Source organism: Notamacropus eugenii, chromosome 5, assembly GCF_028372415.1.
Source record: "Notamacropus eugenii isolate mMacEug1 chromosome 5, mMacEug1.pri_v2, whole genome shotgun sequence".
In the NCBI taxonomy this organism is placed as follows: domain Eukaryota; kingdom Metazoa; phylum Chordata; class Mammalia; order Diprotodontia; family Macropodidae; genus Notamacropus; species Notamacropus eugenii.
This window is the reverse complement of record NC_092876.1, coordinates 26,874,234-26,891,039: the sequence shown is the minus strand read 5'-3', so window position 1 is coordinate 26,891,039 and position 16,806 is coordinate 26,874,234. Positions and strand designations below refer to the sequence as shown.

Here is a 16,806-nt window from a genome sequence, read left to right as displayed (position 1 = left end):
AATGAGGGCTCCCAGGAGTCAAATGACTTATAAAAGGTCCATTGGATAACAATAACAGACTTGGGGTTGGAACTCAGGTATTCTGGTTCTGATGCCAAGCTCTCTTCAGCACACCCCAAATTCACTGAGGATGTTGTCTCTCTATAGATATGGGAGCAATTGGCAGAGGGACAACCTCAGCTTAGAGCAGCTCAGAGCCTTTTTGCTTTGGGTTCCCCCTTCCTCAGGTGCCTTAGGAGGGCCCTGGGGCCCGATGTAGTTTCATTGGCAAACCCAGTGTCCTTTCCAAATCACAGCCCCTGCCAGGGGCGGGTTCTCTTGTGTGTGGGGGTGGCTGTGCTCCTTTCCACAAACCTCCCCTGCAGAGGAGTATAGACAGGGTACCTCATGGAGAGACCCAGGACATCCACAGTGTCTGGCTTGTGGTGTGAAAAGCTTGGGCTCCCACAGACTCCCTGTAGATCTGAGCCTTATGCACTATCAATGGTCAAATGAGATGACATTTATAAAGAGCTCAGCATGGTGCCTGCACACAGTAGGTACTCAAAAAATCTTTGTTCTCTTCCTCCTCCGTCTAGTGCAGTTTCTGTTCCTCCTTTGACCAGCTGGGGACACAAACAGGTCAGCAGATGCTCTCTGCCCCAGGAGAGACACTGCAGCATCCCCTATGGGCTCCCGAGCCTTGGCAGGGGTGAGACCCAGGGTAGACCAACACTCTGCCCCTGTCTGAGCAGCAGAGAACCAGAGATGACAGTGGGCACCTGGCCCAAGATCCCTCAGCATGCCTGAGCAATGGTCATCCAGCCTCTGCTCATTCACGACCTTATCAGTGTTAAGGTCCTGTCTCCCTGGTGGTCAGCTCTGCTTGTGAGGTCTCCCTTATGCTGTGTGACATTGGCCCCCTGCGACATCCATCCTTGGGTCTGAGTTCTCCCCTCAGGAACAATATAGAGCATCGCTGACCTGCTACCACACAAAGGCCCTTCAGGGTCCTGAGGACTGCTTTCTTGTGCCCTCCCCACTCTGATCCATCCCTGCAGCCATGACTGAGTCACCACATTGTTGTGGGTAGTTACTCTGATGCTTCAGTTAACTATGATTTGTAGGAGGTCTTCCCTCTACCTCATAGTTCTTGGCCCCTCTATCCTTAGCAAATGAATATCATGAACTTCTGAACCTGAAGAATCCATCTCATGGCTAAGCTTGGAATGATGGGCCTCTGCTCACTTGGCAAAGAGCAGTCCTCTAATGCTGGACTTTCCTGGCTCCATGAGACATCACTGGGGTCTTGTCCACGTCCATCTTAACATGAGGTGCCGAGAAATGAACACAGCATTTGTTCCCAGGCTGGCCTGTCCCTCTCAGATCCCAGAAGGACCTCTCCTTCCCTGGCTCCAGACAGCCTGCTTCTATTGCTACAGCCCAAGATTGAGTCAGCTTTTAGTCCAAACAGTCCATAAGATTTTTCTACACCAACTGTTGTCAGGTCTCTTTCTCCACCATTTGTATTCAGTCAATTCCTCTGAACCTTGTGACTTTGAAGAGAGGGTCATTTAGTCCCAGTAAAATCTCATCTTTGTTTAGAGACCTCTACTGAGGAGAAACCTTCTGTCTGTCAGGGCTATCTGCCCCTATTTTGTACCACTGTAATTGTCAGAAAGTGTCCGCTGACAATTAGCCTGATTCTACATCTCTGCACCTTTGATAACCTGCTTTTAGGTCTTTCCTCTGGGGTCAAGTACATCAAGACAAATCCCTTCTCTGCTTGATAGCTACAGAAGACTCGGAGACACAGCCCTGTGATTTTGGAGTTGATGGGACTTTGGTGACCATCAAAACCATCTCAGGCCTGAAGAAGAATCTTTAGTACATTCTACTTGACAGATGCTAGTGGAGCCCCCAAAGAGGAGAAAAGGAAGGATGGGGAAGGGAAGGAGCCTTTATTAAGCCTTTAGTGACTACTGGGTGTGCTCAGCACTGTGCTAAGTGCTTTACAGGTACAATCTCCTTTGAACCTACCTACTCTTGAGGAATCCATTCTACTTTGGGACAACATTAGGGAGTTTCCCACCTAACCCCAAAATGTCCAGTTGTATGGGACCTTTAAGGCCATTGTGCCCTCTCTCCATTTGCCTCTGTGTGCTTCTGGCTCTGCTCTCTGAGGCCAGATGGAACACATCTGATTTCCCTTCCCTGAAACAGTCCAGCAAACTGCTATCATGTGTCTCCCCCAAGCCTCTTTCCCAGGCTAACCTAAGTTGCCTCAGCTGGCCCACCAATGATATGAATAGCAGACCCTTCACCAACCTGGTTGCCTTCCTCTGGACACTCTCCAGTGTCTCAATGTCCTTTGTAAACTGTGTCATCTAAAACCAAATACAATACTCTGAATGCCACTGGATGGTCTGGAAGGACTGTTATCTCCTTATCCTTGGCAGTGGCCATACTTCAATTGTGGTACGTTTTTTGGCTACGTTATCATTCCATTGACCCATGTATGAAGCTTGTGGTTCACTCAGAGCCCTGCCCCTCCGCCCCAAGTTATTTTTTCAGATGAACTGCTGTCTCACCATTGGATTCTGAGTTTGTGATGATCCCCTCTTTCATAGGAGCTTGGCCTCTTTTTGGGAAATTTAACGTTATGTCCAAAAGTCAGGTTTCCTGTTTGCCCCAGTGTCCCCCTCTCTAAGCCAACTCTCCTTACTTTCTTGAACTATATTTTCCTATAACTTGGTGACTAGTACTTTCCCTATCTGGACCCATTTTTGTTTATGCTTTGGACTTTTTGAACTCAAGGGCAGGACCTGACATTGATGCCCAATAATTTTCATCTGGTCACATTTCATTCGCCAGACCAGCTTGCTGAAATGCTTCTGGATTCTATTGGTCCATGCATATTGTCATCTTCCTCTTGACTTTTTCTTCTTAAATTTCAAAATCATGCTTTCAGTCTCTATAATTATTAGAGTAAGAGTCACCACTTACATAGCTCTTTACGTATATTGTCTTATTTGATCCAAGTCAGAGATAAGAACATCTACCAAGACAAGGTCAAGAACAGAAACCTCTGAAGATTTGTATGAACTGATTCAGAATTAAGTGAGAAGAACCAAGGGAAGAATTTATACAATAGCTACAGCACTATAAAGGCAAAGTGCTTAGAAAGACTGAAGACTCTAATCAATGCAGTGACCAACCAGGAGTTGCAAAGACACACAATGAAATAAGCTCCTCACTTCCTACCACAGAGATGACAGACTCAGGGTACACACTGGTGGAGAGATTTTGTGGGTATAGTTAACATGGGAATTAATTTTGCTTGATTGTCCATATCTGTCACAAGAATTTCCTTTTTCTTTAGTGGAGTAGGCAAGAAGAAGAAGGGAGAGAAAATAGATTTGGGGTTATTGAAAATTTTAAATTACGAAATTTAAGCCAAAGTTATAAAATACTCTCAAGTACAGGGTGAACCAGACTAAAATGGAAGTGGAAAATATTTACCAAGACAAATAAAAATATAATAACCCAAAGACAATAATACACTTAAAAAATAAGTCAATATGTGGGCCTTAGGGATCCTTCTGTGCAGCTTTAGGCCAAGAAGAGACATCCCTCCTTCAAGGCATATCCCACTGAAGCCTGAATTTCCCAGGGTCAAATCCCCAGCCCACCATTCTACTCTTTCTCCTATTTTCCATTCCACCTACCTCAGACTCAACTCCTTTCAACACAACACATACAGGGGCAGGAAGCCGTGGGTTTGTAACAAGAAAACTCCATAAATTTTGCCAGAGATCTTAATAGGGCTAAGAAAGAAAAGGAAACTGAGGCCACAGATGATCTCTCTAGTGTCCTGCTATACACCAGTGTGAATCAGGATGCAGAGGGTCTGTCATCAGTACATATGAGTGACAGACAATATCTACTCAGAAACCATTGTCCACAGAGCACATGTGGAATGGCAGCCAAGCTACAAGAGCAGGGAAGTAAGACAGTGGTGAGATGCCAGATCTAGGCACAGGTATTCGACCAGTCACCCAGACAAGAGCCCAGTTTCATATTGGGTATGTCTCTGCGTGATACTGCGTGTCACAAAGAAGGAACATATGAATGCAAAGGTGAATCTGTGTGTGAAAGGAGACAAAGCTGAAATTCCCCTTCCCATCTTCTGAATTTCCCTTCAAAAGGGATCAGAGCCAAGCCTATTACATGATCAGAGCTTATATTACAACCAAGACCCCCATGCAGGCCCATAGCACCAAGTGAGACAGACTGAAGGAAAGACCTCAGGGTCCAGGGACAGTCGTTGATGCTGTGGCCCTAGAAGTTAGGGGAGAATGAGAGGTGTGCCTCTGGGACAGAAGAGAATGAAAATGAGAAGGAGGAGAATGACAGCAACAACTCACATGCTTTTTGTACCTAAAATGTAAAAAGAACTTTCTCTACCACAGAATCTTCTGCTAAAGGACATGAAGGATTATCCAGCCTTCCAGAGGAAGAGACCAAGGCTCAGAATGGAGAAGGGACACCTGGGTGCACAGGTACATGACAGAGTCAGGTCTCCATCCCAAGTTTCATGATTCTGAGCTCAGAGCTCCTTCCACCACAATATGTAGTGCCAAGGGACCCAGGGGGCACGATGCTGCTAATCTTTGTTTCTTTCATGCCAGGAAGGGGAGAGCCCAACACAAAACTGAGGATCAGGTCCATCTGCTCACCAGAGATTGTGACATTGATGTCTTTGCTGCTAGACAGGCCAGTGGCTGAATTAGATGCAATACAGGTATAGGTTCCAGTGTGATTCAGAGACACATCAGGAATAGTGACCTGGGGTGTGGACATCATCTGAACTCCACTGAAAAGCCAAGTGTACTGGGCAAGTGGGTTAGAGTCAGCAGAGCAGGACAACTCAAGAGTTGCCCCTACAGGGTAATTAGGGTTGATGGGAACAATTACGGGGGTATCTGGTCCATCTGGAGCAAAGAGAATGAGTCCATATTGAGATAAAGGCAGAGAGAAGGGGAATTTCCTGTTCCATAACCCATCACCAGAGATCATTGTGTCTCCCTGACCCTCCTTGGAGCTGGAAATTCACAGCTCATCCTCCACCTTTCAGGTTTCAACCTGAGATCCCTTAACTTGGAAGGCATTAAGGCCTTCCCTAGCTCAGCATCATGGCTGACCCAGCTCCATCATAGATGAGAAAGCATCATGGCCAGTGTGGGCCCCCTAAACTCAAGAGAGGTAGGAACCTCAGAGATCTGATCTTCAGCACTTAGGAAAGTGACTGAATGAGCCTGACCTCTGGGAACACACCACCAGACTATGAGAATGCACCACATAGAAAGAGAATTTACTCACAAGTAATATTCAGAGTGAATGGTTGACTCCTATTTCTACTAACGGGGTTCCAGATTTCACACTCATAGGGTCCTTGGTCTTCCCTTTTGACAATGATTATAGTGAGTGTCCTGTTATCCGGGGACAGCGATATCTTATCAACAACTGGGGAGCTTTGGTTTATGAACCAAACCAGGTCTGTGACATCTTGACTGTCAGACTGGCATGTCAAGGAAACATTGTCCTTGTTCTCCACTGGGGCCATGTTGTTGCTGGTGATGGTAGGTTTGGATAGTAGTCCTGTGCATAAAGTAGACAGAAAATGATGATTTACTTCGTTTTCTTACCTTTCCAACCAAATATCTGGTTTGGAAGTACCTCCCTATGACCTTTGCAAAGAGGGAGGTCTTGGAAAATGAGGCCAAGAAACTGTGATCTCATTGGCATGGACTGCTTTCTGTGATGCAGGTCATGGCTTTTTCAGGCCTTAGGAGGGCTGAAACATCTTGAGTTGCTGTGGCTGACAACCATATTCACCTCAATCCCAAGCCCTTGGTGCTGAATCTTTCCAGTATGAGAGTCTGGTCCAGAGATGACAGGCTCCCATGGCCATTACCTTGGCTGTATGTGAGACCTTTCTAGCTTGGCAGGACCTGGGAGAGTTTATGCTGTCTTGGCCTGAACTTCAAGAAGCCATGGTTACCTGCACACCTTGATGAGATATTGGTGAAGGTCAGAGGACAAGCTAGAGACATCACCTTAACTCCAAAGGAAAAGGGGAGATTCGGAATACATCAGCTAACAGCCACATGGAGAATGGAGAGTCCTGGGGTGGAAATCAAGAGACCTCGTTTTAATCCAGGGGTCTAAGGCATAATAGCACCCCCTGTGCCTAGGACTGTGTCTTGCCTATAGGGGAAGTTAGTCCCCATTTACAGAATATCCTTGGATTCTCTGCTGTGCACCCTCCCTTTCCTCAGGAGTTTCTTTTCCTACAACATGAGAATGTTGAAGGTGATTTTCTTCAAGGTCCCCTCAGGCTCAGATATCCTTTTGTTACACTAGGAAGCAGAGCCTTCATGGCCCAAGGAGGGCCCAGATACTGGCCTTTTCTTGTCCCTAGCTTCTCTGTAGTAGGCAGGTCAACCTGACCACTGAGAAAGGTGTGTGTCTCAGAATAAGCCCTGGGGCAAATTCAGCAGACTCACCAGAGTGCCTCCTTGGGTCATCCTTCCCCAGCTGTCTAAGGATTGATTTCCAAAGAGGAAAAAGTTAGGAATATTTGCATTTTTCTGACCTTCTTTCTCCCTGTTTTGGGTAGAATTCCCACTCCCTCCCTTGGTCCCTGTTCAGAGGTTTAAGGTGAAGGAGAGTCTGTCTCATCTCTTGTAAAGATACTGGGAGAGCCTTGTACATAGTAAGTCTGAATGGGATTGGCCAGAAATTTGACAAGGCTGAGGCCAGCTAGCCATTTCTGATGTGCCATGAGGACACGCAGGGCAGTGAGCATACTCCTGGGAAAGAAGGCCATGGTAGCCTTTTTAGAGGGTGTCTTGGCAGCCCTGATGGATCTTATACCTGACATGGCATAGTGCAGAGTTAGACTTAAGAAAGACCTGAGTTCAAATCTTGAGTTCAAATGACTTACTAGCAAATCATTTAACCCGTCTGTGCCTTAGGCTCCTTATCTGTAAAATAGGGATAATAGTGCTCACCTCTCAGTTGTTGGGGGGATCAAATGAGACCATCTATGTAAAGCTCTTTGTAAGACATAAGGTGTCACATAGATGTAAGTTTTCACCTTCTGTAACAAGGAGGGTCCTAGTAAGTGAACTTGGCTGGAGGGAGATGGGGTAGAGCGAGGGTTGGAGGTCATGGTCTCTACTGGTGTGACAGGAGAAAAGGGGAATGCGTCATGAAGAGAGAGGGAAGTAGGACACAGGCCACTTGGAGACAAGACAGAAGCTATGACACACTATAGGGCAAAGGAGAAAGAGTACTGGATGTTGGGCCAGAGGGTCCTGGATTCAAATCCTTCCTCTATGTGACCTTGGCTAATCTCTTCCTCTCTCCAGGAGTCAGTCTCTTTGTTTGTAAAAGGAGAGGGTTACATTAAAGTATATCTGAGATCCTTTTTCAGGGCTCGATGGAGGATTCCATCATCCCTGCATGACTGGTTTCTCTGCCTTTCTTTGTGCCCCTCCAATGCACCCATCATATCACTGTGAATACAATGGGAATTGTACATAGATCTGATCATGTCACTCCTCTCCTCAAGGACATCTTGGGGCTCACTATTACCTGCTATCTCAAGGTTAAACTTCTTTACCTGCTGTTCAGGCCTCTGTATTCCCTTGAGTCATTCTTCCTCTGCAGCCTTATCTCATCCCACTCTTACATCCATGTTAAATCCTCTGACCAAACTCGATGATTGTCTGCCTATGAGGTGTGTCTCATTCTCTGCAAGCTTCAAGCCTTGGACCACAATTCATAGGGCTATAGGGCAACAGATTCTGAGCTGGCGGGGACCTTAGACATCATCAGAACTGCTAGCTCTCTGCCTTCTTTATCTCATGGGTCCCTTGGGCAGTCAGTCTGAGGAAGCCTATGGGTCTGTCTCAGTCATGGTTCTCAGCTCACAGAATGAAATACAGAGGAATATAAAGAAAACCAAAAGTTAGTCAAAAGAAAGATGTGAGTTTTTCCCATTTATGTTTATGGATCTCCTGAAGTCCAGGAATCCTGATCTGAGTTTACACTCTTATTGTTAGAGAAGAAAACCAAACCCCTCATTTTGCCTTGTCTGTGACCAAACGGCCAGCAAGCAGCAGATCTGAATTTGAACCTAAGCCCTCTGACTCCAGGCTCAGCCCTCTTTCCCCTCTAGAAAATTATTCAAGCTCAGACCTTCAGAGAACAGTCCATTGCTACGTGAGTAAGCAGTACCTGATCTCAGGTATTCCAATTTCTGAAAACATTGTTTTTTATACCACACAGCCATGTGTCTTGCATGTGACGAAATGAAATTGCATTTTTTTTAAAAAAAACAGTCATAGAATTATTCCAGGAAGAAAGCACAGAGTCCCTAGTAATTCAGCATTGACCTAGCCGGTCCCTGAGGCTCCTTCCGTCTCTAGCACCTCTCCTTGGCCAAACGGCCAGTTCTGACCAGCTCAAAGCAGCTCCATGCTAGAGCCGAGGAGGGACAGTGCTGGTGATCTGAGATTCCCCAGGGAGCTCACTCATCATGGACATTCCCTGCCCCATTGAACCGAAGCAGTGAGTGTGGCCAACAAGATACCCAGGAAGCATTGGAAGGGATGGCCAATGAGAAGGGAGAAGGCCAGAGGAAGGAGCCAACTCCTCAAGGATCAAGATCTGTTCAGAACCATGAACACCAGGAGAAAGGAAGGAATCCCAGCAACCCAGAGACCTCATGCTCCCAGACAAAGACAACACAGCAGTCCAGAAACAAAACCTGAAGCCAATGTCCAACATGAGCCCTTCTGGTCTCAGGACATCACTGCAGAGGGTGGGGGAAGGGAAAGCAAGTCCCTCCAGGTGTTCTCTATTTCTCCACCCTGGATGGCTCAGGTCAGCACAGCCTCTTCCCAATGGCATTTTGCACCACTCCTCTTTAGAATCTCAATGTTCCAGCACACTTGACTTCTATCACAAGCCACCCCTGACAGAGAATTTACTAGAGTCTTGGGATCCTTTCTTCCTTATTCACCTACTTTCACCCCCCCACTCCCCACATTTATACTGGAGAGACCGTCTTTTTGCCAGCCTCAGCTCACTTTCCATCTCCTCCAAGAAGACTTTGCTCATGTCCCCTGCCTCAGCTGACAACCCTTCCTCAAATTATCCTAGAGTCCTTTACCCCAGATCCAGCACTGGGCCACCTAGCTGCCCAATTCACTCATTGGTCAGGATTGAGTAGGAGGAGCAGTATCCCCATTTTACAGATGAGGTAATGGAGAGTCATAGAGCTCAGGTGACTCATCTGAGGACACACAGTAAATTCTGGCTTTGAATCCAGATCTCTTGATCCCAGGTCTAGAGCTCACTTTTTTCCTTGGCCCTACACCTCTAGAAGAAGCTGGAAGCCTTGGGAGAGCTAGCTAACCTTCTATCTGGGTCAGGGCCCAATCTTCTGCTGCCTTCAGGCTTGAGAAGACTCTGAAGCCTTGTTTCCACACAAGTTCCTTGTCTCAGCTCCTATCCCTGGGTCTTCTTGGTGCCCTGTTTTCTACCAGCCTCCTCAGAGAGCCCAGTGGGCTGAGCTTCCTTCTCAGGCTCCAGCTGTTGTAGTGCCCTCTGCTAGAAGGAAACCATGCCCCCCAGCCTGGGATGCCCTCCTCTTGACCTCCCCCTCCCTTCCTGTGCCAGGATGTTTTCCAGGAAACCTTTCCTGATGCCATCATCTGCCAGTGCCCTCCCTACCTAATGACCTTGTATTTAACTAGAGGGCCTGCCTGGGGGCCAAGGGGACCTGGGTTCAAGTTCTGCCTCAGACATATCACCTGCTTAATGCTGGGGAAGTCAATTCCTGCCTTAGTGCCCAAGAGAACTCTCTAAGACCAGGGTTGGAGACAAGGTGCCAGCCTGCCTTGGCAGAGGGGTTGCCTTTCCCAGGAAATCATCCATCCAAGACTGATTCCCCTCATGTTTAGTCCACATCCATGTTTCCATGTTTCCTCAATAGAACGTGTTTGCCTTGACTTATTTTTTTATGCCCTATATCTATAGCTGCATGCAGTAGGTGCCTAATAAATGCTTGCCACTCAATGGAATAATGACTTTGAGATCCTTCCTCCCACAATGTCCTCTGCCCACTTGCTGAGGGAAAGGAAGACCTCTGGAGATAACTAGGAGGGCCCTGCCCTAACAGTGGCTCCTGCCTCTTACCTGTAGCCATTGAATACATCTTGCCACAGACAGATGCCTAGGACCATTTCCAGAAGGCACACCCTGGAACAAGGCCCTGGATGTGCTGGACTGTCACCCCTCCCCCAGAGACCACAGCATTTCAGAGCCAGAAATCTCCCAGAAGCCTCTGGGAGTCTTTGCTTCTGAGCCTCAGAGGTCATCTTGTCCAGCCCAGGCCTGATGAGGGATCCCCACTCAAACATCCCTGGCAAATGATCATCTAATCTCTGCTTGAAGATTCCCAGTGCTGGGGAGGTCACTCTCTCCTCAGGTAACCCTCCATGGTAGGAGGCATCTACATCATTCAATGGATGGAATGGTCTACAGGGGGGTCAGGAAGGCCTGAAATCAATCCTGCCCCAGCTACAGACCAGCTGTGTGACTCTGGCCTAGTCACTCTGTCTCTCTCAGGATCATTTTCCTCATTTATACACATAGCACCAACACTGCAGGGTCTTTGAGAGAATCCAATGAAGTATGATACATAGAGTATTTCCCACCTCCAGGCACTGTATGAATGGCAGCTCTTGTTGACCATTCCCCAACTGGAAATCTCTCCTTGTTGGGAAAGTCATCCCAGTTGGCCCCCCAAGGTGGCCTCTTTGCTCCCCACATTGAATTTCTCTTCTCCTCTTCCAGCTGAGACCCCAGCAGGAGCTGTGACCCTCTGTCCCAGCCTACCCCTTCAGCGAAGCCTGGGCTCCTCTGTCTTGGCTTTTTCTCTAGAACATGGAGGAGATACAAGTATCTTCCCTCTGGGGTCCCCTCCCAGCTCTGGGAACCTCAGGATGAACAGGCCTCCAGGTGGTCCTGGGCACCCAGGCAGTCAGACTTCTGGCTCTTGGGGAGTGGGGAGTCTGGGTTCTAGGTCTGCTGGGCACAGGTGGAAAGGGAGTGTCATGAATGTCACCACCCCCAGCAAAGCTCCCCCTGCCTCATGGACTTGTAACTGTCTTGGGGTAGGTGAACTTCAGGTTTCCTGCATCAGGCACAACTGGAGTGTCCAGGTGCCCCATCCTGAGGCCTCAGCAGCCTCTCCTAGCTTCACATAATGGCCTTGGAAAGCTGGGAGGAAGAAGGAAGTTCCCTTCCAAATACTGATTGCCTAGAGCCTCAGAAGACAGGGACCTCTGAACTCTCCTGTGCTCCCTGTGACCCATAAGCAAGCAGGTCTGGGTTTGAGGGGTTCTTATGTCTTTGGTCTACTTTATGTGGGGGTGGATCGTACTTTGCATTCTCCCTGCTCCCTGAGCAGAGAGATTAAGGGAAGGCTCTCAACCCAGACTGAGGGAGGGGAATGGAGGGATGATGTGGGCCCATGGGAAGGGCAGCACTTACCATACACGACCAAAGGTCCTCGTATTGTTTGTATCTGGGCATTGGAATTAATAAGTAGTGCAATGTAGTTCTCAGTGTCATTGAGGCGGAGGTTGGAGATGAGCAGGGAGCCGTTGGAGAACACGTTCAGCCGACTATCTGTTACTGTCGGCTGTCCACTAGCAACATTGTAGAAAGCCATCTGGTTGGAGGGGTCTAATTCTCTTCTGTACCAAGCGTAGCTCAGAGGGTGCTCTGACAACCCCTTGATGTCCAAGATGACACTGCTGCCCACTGTCCCATAGGGTGGGTTTGGCACAACACTGACACTTTGGGCAGATGTTGGCTGGATCCAGCAGCTGAGGATGGAGGCTGAGAGGGGAGAAAGGAGGCAGAGGTCAGCAGGGTCCCCTGCCCTCCTGAGGGGCCCAGGTCACTGAGCTGTCCCCAACATAGGGGTGGGGGCTGCTAAGCCTGCCCCAGGGTCTGCTGGGGTCACAATGGGGTGTGTTTGAAGGGGATTCATGTGCCTCTGCAACAATCTTCCAGTCCCAGTCTCTGCAGAGGACCTGAAAGTTGGGTGTAACCAGTTTTGGCTCCCTCCACAGACTTGATTCAGAAGGAATGTGCCAGTATGGTCAGTCAGACATTGAAGGTAGAAATGAATCAATAAAGCATTGTGGTTAAGGATAGAAATCAGATCTTAGACCTGGAGAAGACCTTAGAGATTCCTGAATTAAACACCCTCAATTGACAATTAAGGAAACTGAGGCTCAGGTAAGGCACCACATATAACCAGTATTAAATAGGAAACAGCAAAGGCAGCATTTCAACCCATATCCTCTGGTCCAAACCCAGGGAGGGCCTTGCCCCCTAAGCCCTGGGTGCATTTTAAGGCTGATAGTGTAGCACCCAAGGAGCCCTGGGAGGAAGGTGGTGTTTCAGGTAAACACAGGATAAGAGGAGTAAATGGCCTGTCCATGGTCACACAGCTAGTAAGCATCAGAGTGGGAATCCCCACCCAGCTGTTCTCTGACTGTAAAGCCTCCCTGAGCCTCTGCACAGATTACTTAGCTCTGAGGCTGGATACTGCCCTCAGTGTCAGGGATGTAGACTGATGAGTTGTTATATCCTCCTCTGCCCCTGGCTCAGGGAAGACTCCCCTCACCAAGTGTGCAGAGACTGTGTCTGGGACAGACCCCCTGGAACTGGTCTCCTGCCTCCTGGTCCTTGTGTTCATTCACTTGTCTATACCTGGGTCAGAATCCCCCAAGCTCCCTCTCTCCCCCTGTGCCCCAGCAGAGTTGGTGCCTCACCTGTGAGCAGGAATCCCTTCCAGGTGCTGCCCCCACTATGGGGAGCTTGTGAGGGGCTCTCCATTGGTCTCTGCTGTACACTGTGTGTGACTACGTCTCTCCTTTCCAGGAATCTCTGCCTTCCCCTCCTGAGCTGTGTCTTCCTTTACAGAGCCTCTGTGCAGATCCTGGAGGTGTCTCTGTGCAGATCCTGGAGGTGTCTCTGTGAGCAGCCCAGAGTGGTGTCTGCTCTGTCTGCTCCTTCCCTAGAGGACTGAGGTCTCTCTCTTCAGGGCTGGAGCTCTTCTATCTGCCAGGATCACATGGGCCCCACAGGGCAGGGACTTGGCCTCTGACTTTCTCCTCCCTCCTCTTTCCTCTCTTTCTTCCCCTCCCAGCTGCTGTGGCTTCCTGCCTCTCCCAGGGAGCCCCTCCCCTGCACAGATCCCTCCCACTGTCCATGGAGAAGTGGTTCTGTCCCCAAGGGGAACAAGGGTCACTCAGTATTACCTACTGTCCAGTTGTGCTGACACCTGACCCTTACCCCTTATTTCCCTCCTGGAGTAGAGAATGTGCACAGAGAGTGGTGGGCAGGGGCAATGAATGTGCTTGGTCCCTATTGGTGGCCTTTAAGACCCAGACTGCTAAGTGTCTCCTCCCCTCTCAGGCCAGGCCAGAGTACCCTGGCCTTTTCTTAAGTATTTCACTGTGGCTTCTGGGAGGGTGCATCAGGGCCGGGGGGTGGGAAGAGGGGATGCTGAAGACTAGAGCTGCCTCCTCCACAGTAGGAGCAGATAGGGGACATCTTCCTCTCCCCACACTCCTCTCTGACTCCCAGCAATGCTCTCTTCCCAACCCATCCTCTTGCCAGCAGTTTCAGTTGAGAGAAGGGCTGGATCTGGAGCCAAGAACAGGAGTTCAAATCTAGCCTCAGATAATAAGTAGTTTTATGACCCTGGGCAAATTACTTAAACTTTACATGCCTCAGTTTCCTCAACTATGCAGTGGGAATGATAACACTTGCATCTATCTCCCAGGCTTGCTGTGAGAATCAAATGAGACCATGTTGGTAAAGCCTTTGGCACAGTAAAGGAGGACGGCCAGTCACCTTTGGGAGAAGGGAATTGGAAGGGCACAGAACCTGGAGCCAAGATAGCCAGGGATGAAGCTGAGGTGGAGTGTGGAGAATGGGGGAGGGCTGGGGACTCAAGGGGCCTTTGCTTAAGGTTAGTCACTCCATAAACACATTGTAGGCTTCTCCTAATTGCCTGGCCATGTGCTCATCTCTGGGGATGCAAAGGAAGGTGAAAGGCCCTGCTCTCCCAGTCTAACGGAGTGTGTACAAGTAAGATCAATTAAGGATAAATTGGAGAACATCTCTGAGGGAAGGCACTAGCCCTGGGGGGAGGAGAGGTGAGGCTCAGGAAAGACTTGTCCTGGAAGATGGGATTTTGGCTGGGACTTGAAGGAAGCCAGGGTGGGGAGGAGGAGGGAGACACCAGCTCAGAGGATTCCCTCAAATATTAAGCCCAGGCACTGAGCTCCATACTGGAGAAACAGAAGAAGACATCCTATGCCCCCAACCCCTTCTGGAGCTTGGGCCCAACAGGGGAATAAATACTCAGTAAAACAGACATTTCTCAAAAGCAGTTAAAGACAGGCTCTTGTCAAATAGCCTTGTGGGTCTGCAAGATCAGCCAATATTTTCCCTATATTGAAGAAGAGGAAACTGACACTCAGAGTGGTCCAGTGACTAGCCACTGGTCACAGAGGGAACAAGTGGGAACCAGGCATCCAAGTTTCAGTACATTAAGCTGATGTGATCAGTGAGGTTTGGATGACAGGAGGAGGAATTCTGGGTGAAGGGGCCAGATGCAATGACATCCCCTCCCCCACCAAGGGAAGATGAAATCACAAGGTTATGGATTTGACAGTGGGAGAAAATGACTCAAAGAGGGCAGTGAGTGACCTGCCCAGGGTCCCAGAGACAGGAAATAGGAAAGGTGGGAAGCAAATGCAAGTCATCCAACCCAGAATCCAACATTCATTTGTTTCAGACATAAGCCAGGTGACTCTTGAAACATATAACTCTGGAGGAGAACACAGCTCCCTGCTCCATCTACATAGGGGGCTTCTAGGAGTATCCTGGTTGAACAGGGCCTTTGGGTCTCAGGAGTATGGAGCCATATATTGCAGAGTCTTCAAGGGTAACTTTGTGGTGAGTCCCTCTCTTTCCTCTTCCCTCTGCTCTGTGAGTCTAAGCCTCATTCCTGTGTATTCCCTGATCTCTCCAGGAAGCATAGGTCTATTTCCCAATGGCTTTGTCCTTTTCTCTAGGGAGGTTCAAGTGCCCTTAGATCCATTGTGGGTCTGCTGCCTTTAGAGGCTTCTCAGAGAGGTCTGGTGTTGGACAGAGGAAACTTCTTCATCCATCTCCCAGGGGGGACCTGCTTTATAGGATAATAGGACAGAGCCATTCATGTCCTGCTAGTGCCACCTGGAGGACCCAAGGAGAACTACAGGAAGAGACAGATTCTTGGGGTCAGGGACCCCTAGGGAATATAATTTGTGAATGATCACAGCTGGGCAGATATTGGCTCTCATCCTCACCCCTCACTTGAAGCCTGCCTGGTATTCTCACTTCTGCTCTAGACCCAATGCTGGAACGCTGTTCAGTCAAGCCCATCAGGCTATTCTAGAGCAGAACTGAGCCCCAGGGACACCTAACCCCACAAAGTTGGGTTATTCTTGGCCAATGAAACCAACAGGAGCCAATTTCTTATCCTCTAGGCCATGACTTGTTCTTGACTATTGGATGGGACTATGCCTTCTGCTGCATGTCTGTCATTGATGACAGACTTGGTGGGAGAGATTCTGAGAACTCACTTTCCCTTCAACACCAAAACATCATAAAATTCAGACTGAAGAGAGAGACAATTAGATTTATTTCATCCAATTCATCTGGCATGAGCTGAATGAGGAGAGAGTCTGCAGGTAGGAATGGACAGAACACTTGATGACCTTTATTTGAGGTCTCTTCTAACTCTGGATCCCTGGGATTCCCTGGAGCTGAACCTTGTGTTCTTCTTTGCCTGGAGGAGTTGAGACCCCTCCTCACTAACGACCCTTTTCAGCCACCTGTGCCAGCCAACAGCCCAGCTCTCTGGCTGAGGGAGCTGGTGGTGTATGTGAAGGATCCTAGAAGTAAAGTTGCCTGTTCCTTGAGCTGTTCTTTGGATAGCATCTCCCCCAGGACCTAAGAGTCTGGATTCCCAAAGAGCTGCTCTCCTGGGAGAGCCTTCCCAGCTCCTATTAGTTCAGGATGGCAGAGAGCCTGTTAGGCAACAGTTCAGGCATAAATTGGGGTCCTGAGGACAATGCCTGGGACAGAGTCATTGCTTAGAAATGCTTGTCACTGATCTAACTACAAGCTTAGCAGAAGTAAACATTTTGTGATGAAGCTGCCAAAAAAAATTAATCTGATCTTTTTTCTAATTTACTAATTTATTTTTAGTTTTCAACCTTCACCTCCATGAGTTTTAAATAATTTAATCTGATCTTGCTTCAATGCTTCATGGATTCATAATTTCCTTAGTGCAGAAAATCGATCCACTGATGCAGATTTCCAACCCTCTCTCTATTCCTTATCAGACTTTCTGATCCTTGCTGTCAGTCTGTGAGTATCCTGTGCTAAGCATCTCTGATTTATCTGGGCTGGTCCTCACACAAGAAATGCACAATCTGTCCCTGGGGCCATAATCTCTGTCCCATATGTTACATCCTCTTGTCTTCTCCTTTGCTGGTATAACCACCTAGGACCCCGGATCACCTCCCTATGACTTCATGGAGGACCTCAGGCTGCTGCTGGGGGTGTTCACAGTCCAGTGGGAGGGAGGTCATGGATTTATTTTGCTCTGTTCCT

The 16,806-nt window shown here is 48.5% G+C and overlaps 1 protein-coding gene across 2 annotated transcripts in view; it reads right to left on the bottom strand.

Annotated features, from left to right (window-relative positions):
• The window catches only part of LOC140503729 (cell adhesion molecule CEACAM6-like), a 30,205-nt gene extending 16,977 nt beyond the window's left edge, over positions 1-13,228 (bottom strand). Inside the window, exons 1-4 of one of the 2 annotated variants that reach the window (XM_072607963.1) lie at positions 12,906-13,228; positions 11,611-11,961; positions 5,362-5,640; positions 4,719-4,973 (exon numbers count right to left, since the gene is read on the bottom strand). In XM_072607963.1, coding sequence (XP_072464064.1) covers positions 4,719-4,973; positions 5,362-5,640; positions 11,611-11,961; positions 12,906-12,969 — 949 coding nt within the window. In that variant the 5' untranslated portion in view covers positions 12,970-13,228. The remainder of the gene's footprint in view (positions 1-4,718; positions 4,974-5,361; positions 5,641-11,610; positions 11,962-12,905) is intronic. The other variant, XM_072607962.1, reaches the window with a different exon arrangement.
• Positions 13,229-16,806: the final 3,578 nt, after the last annotated feature.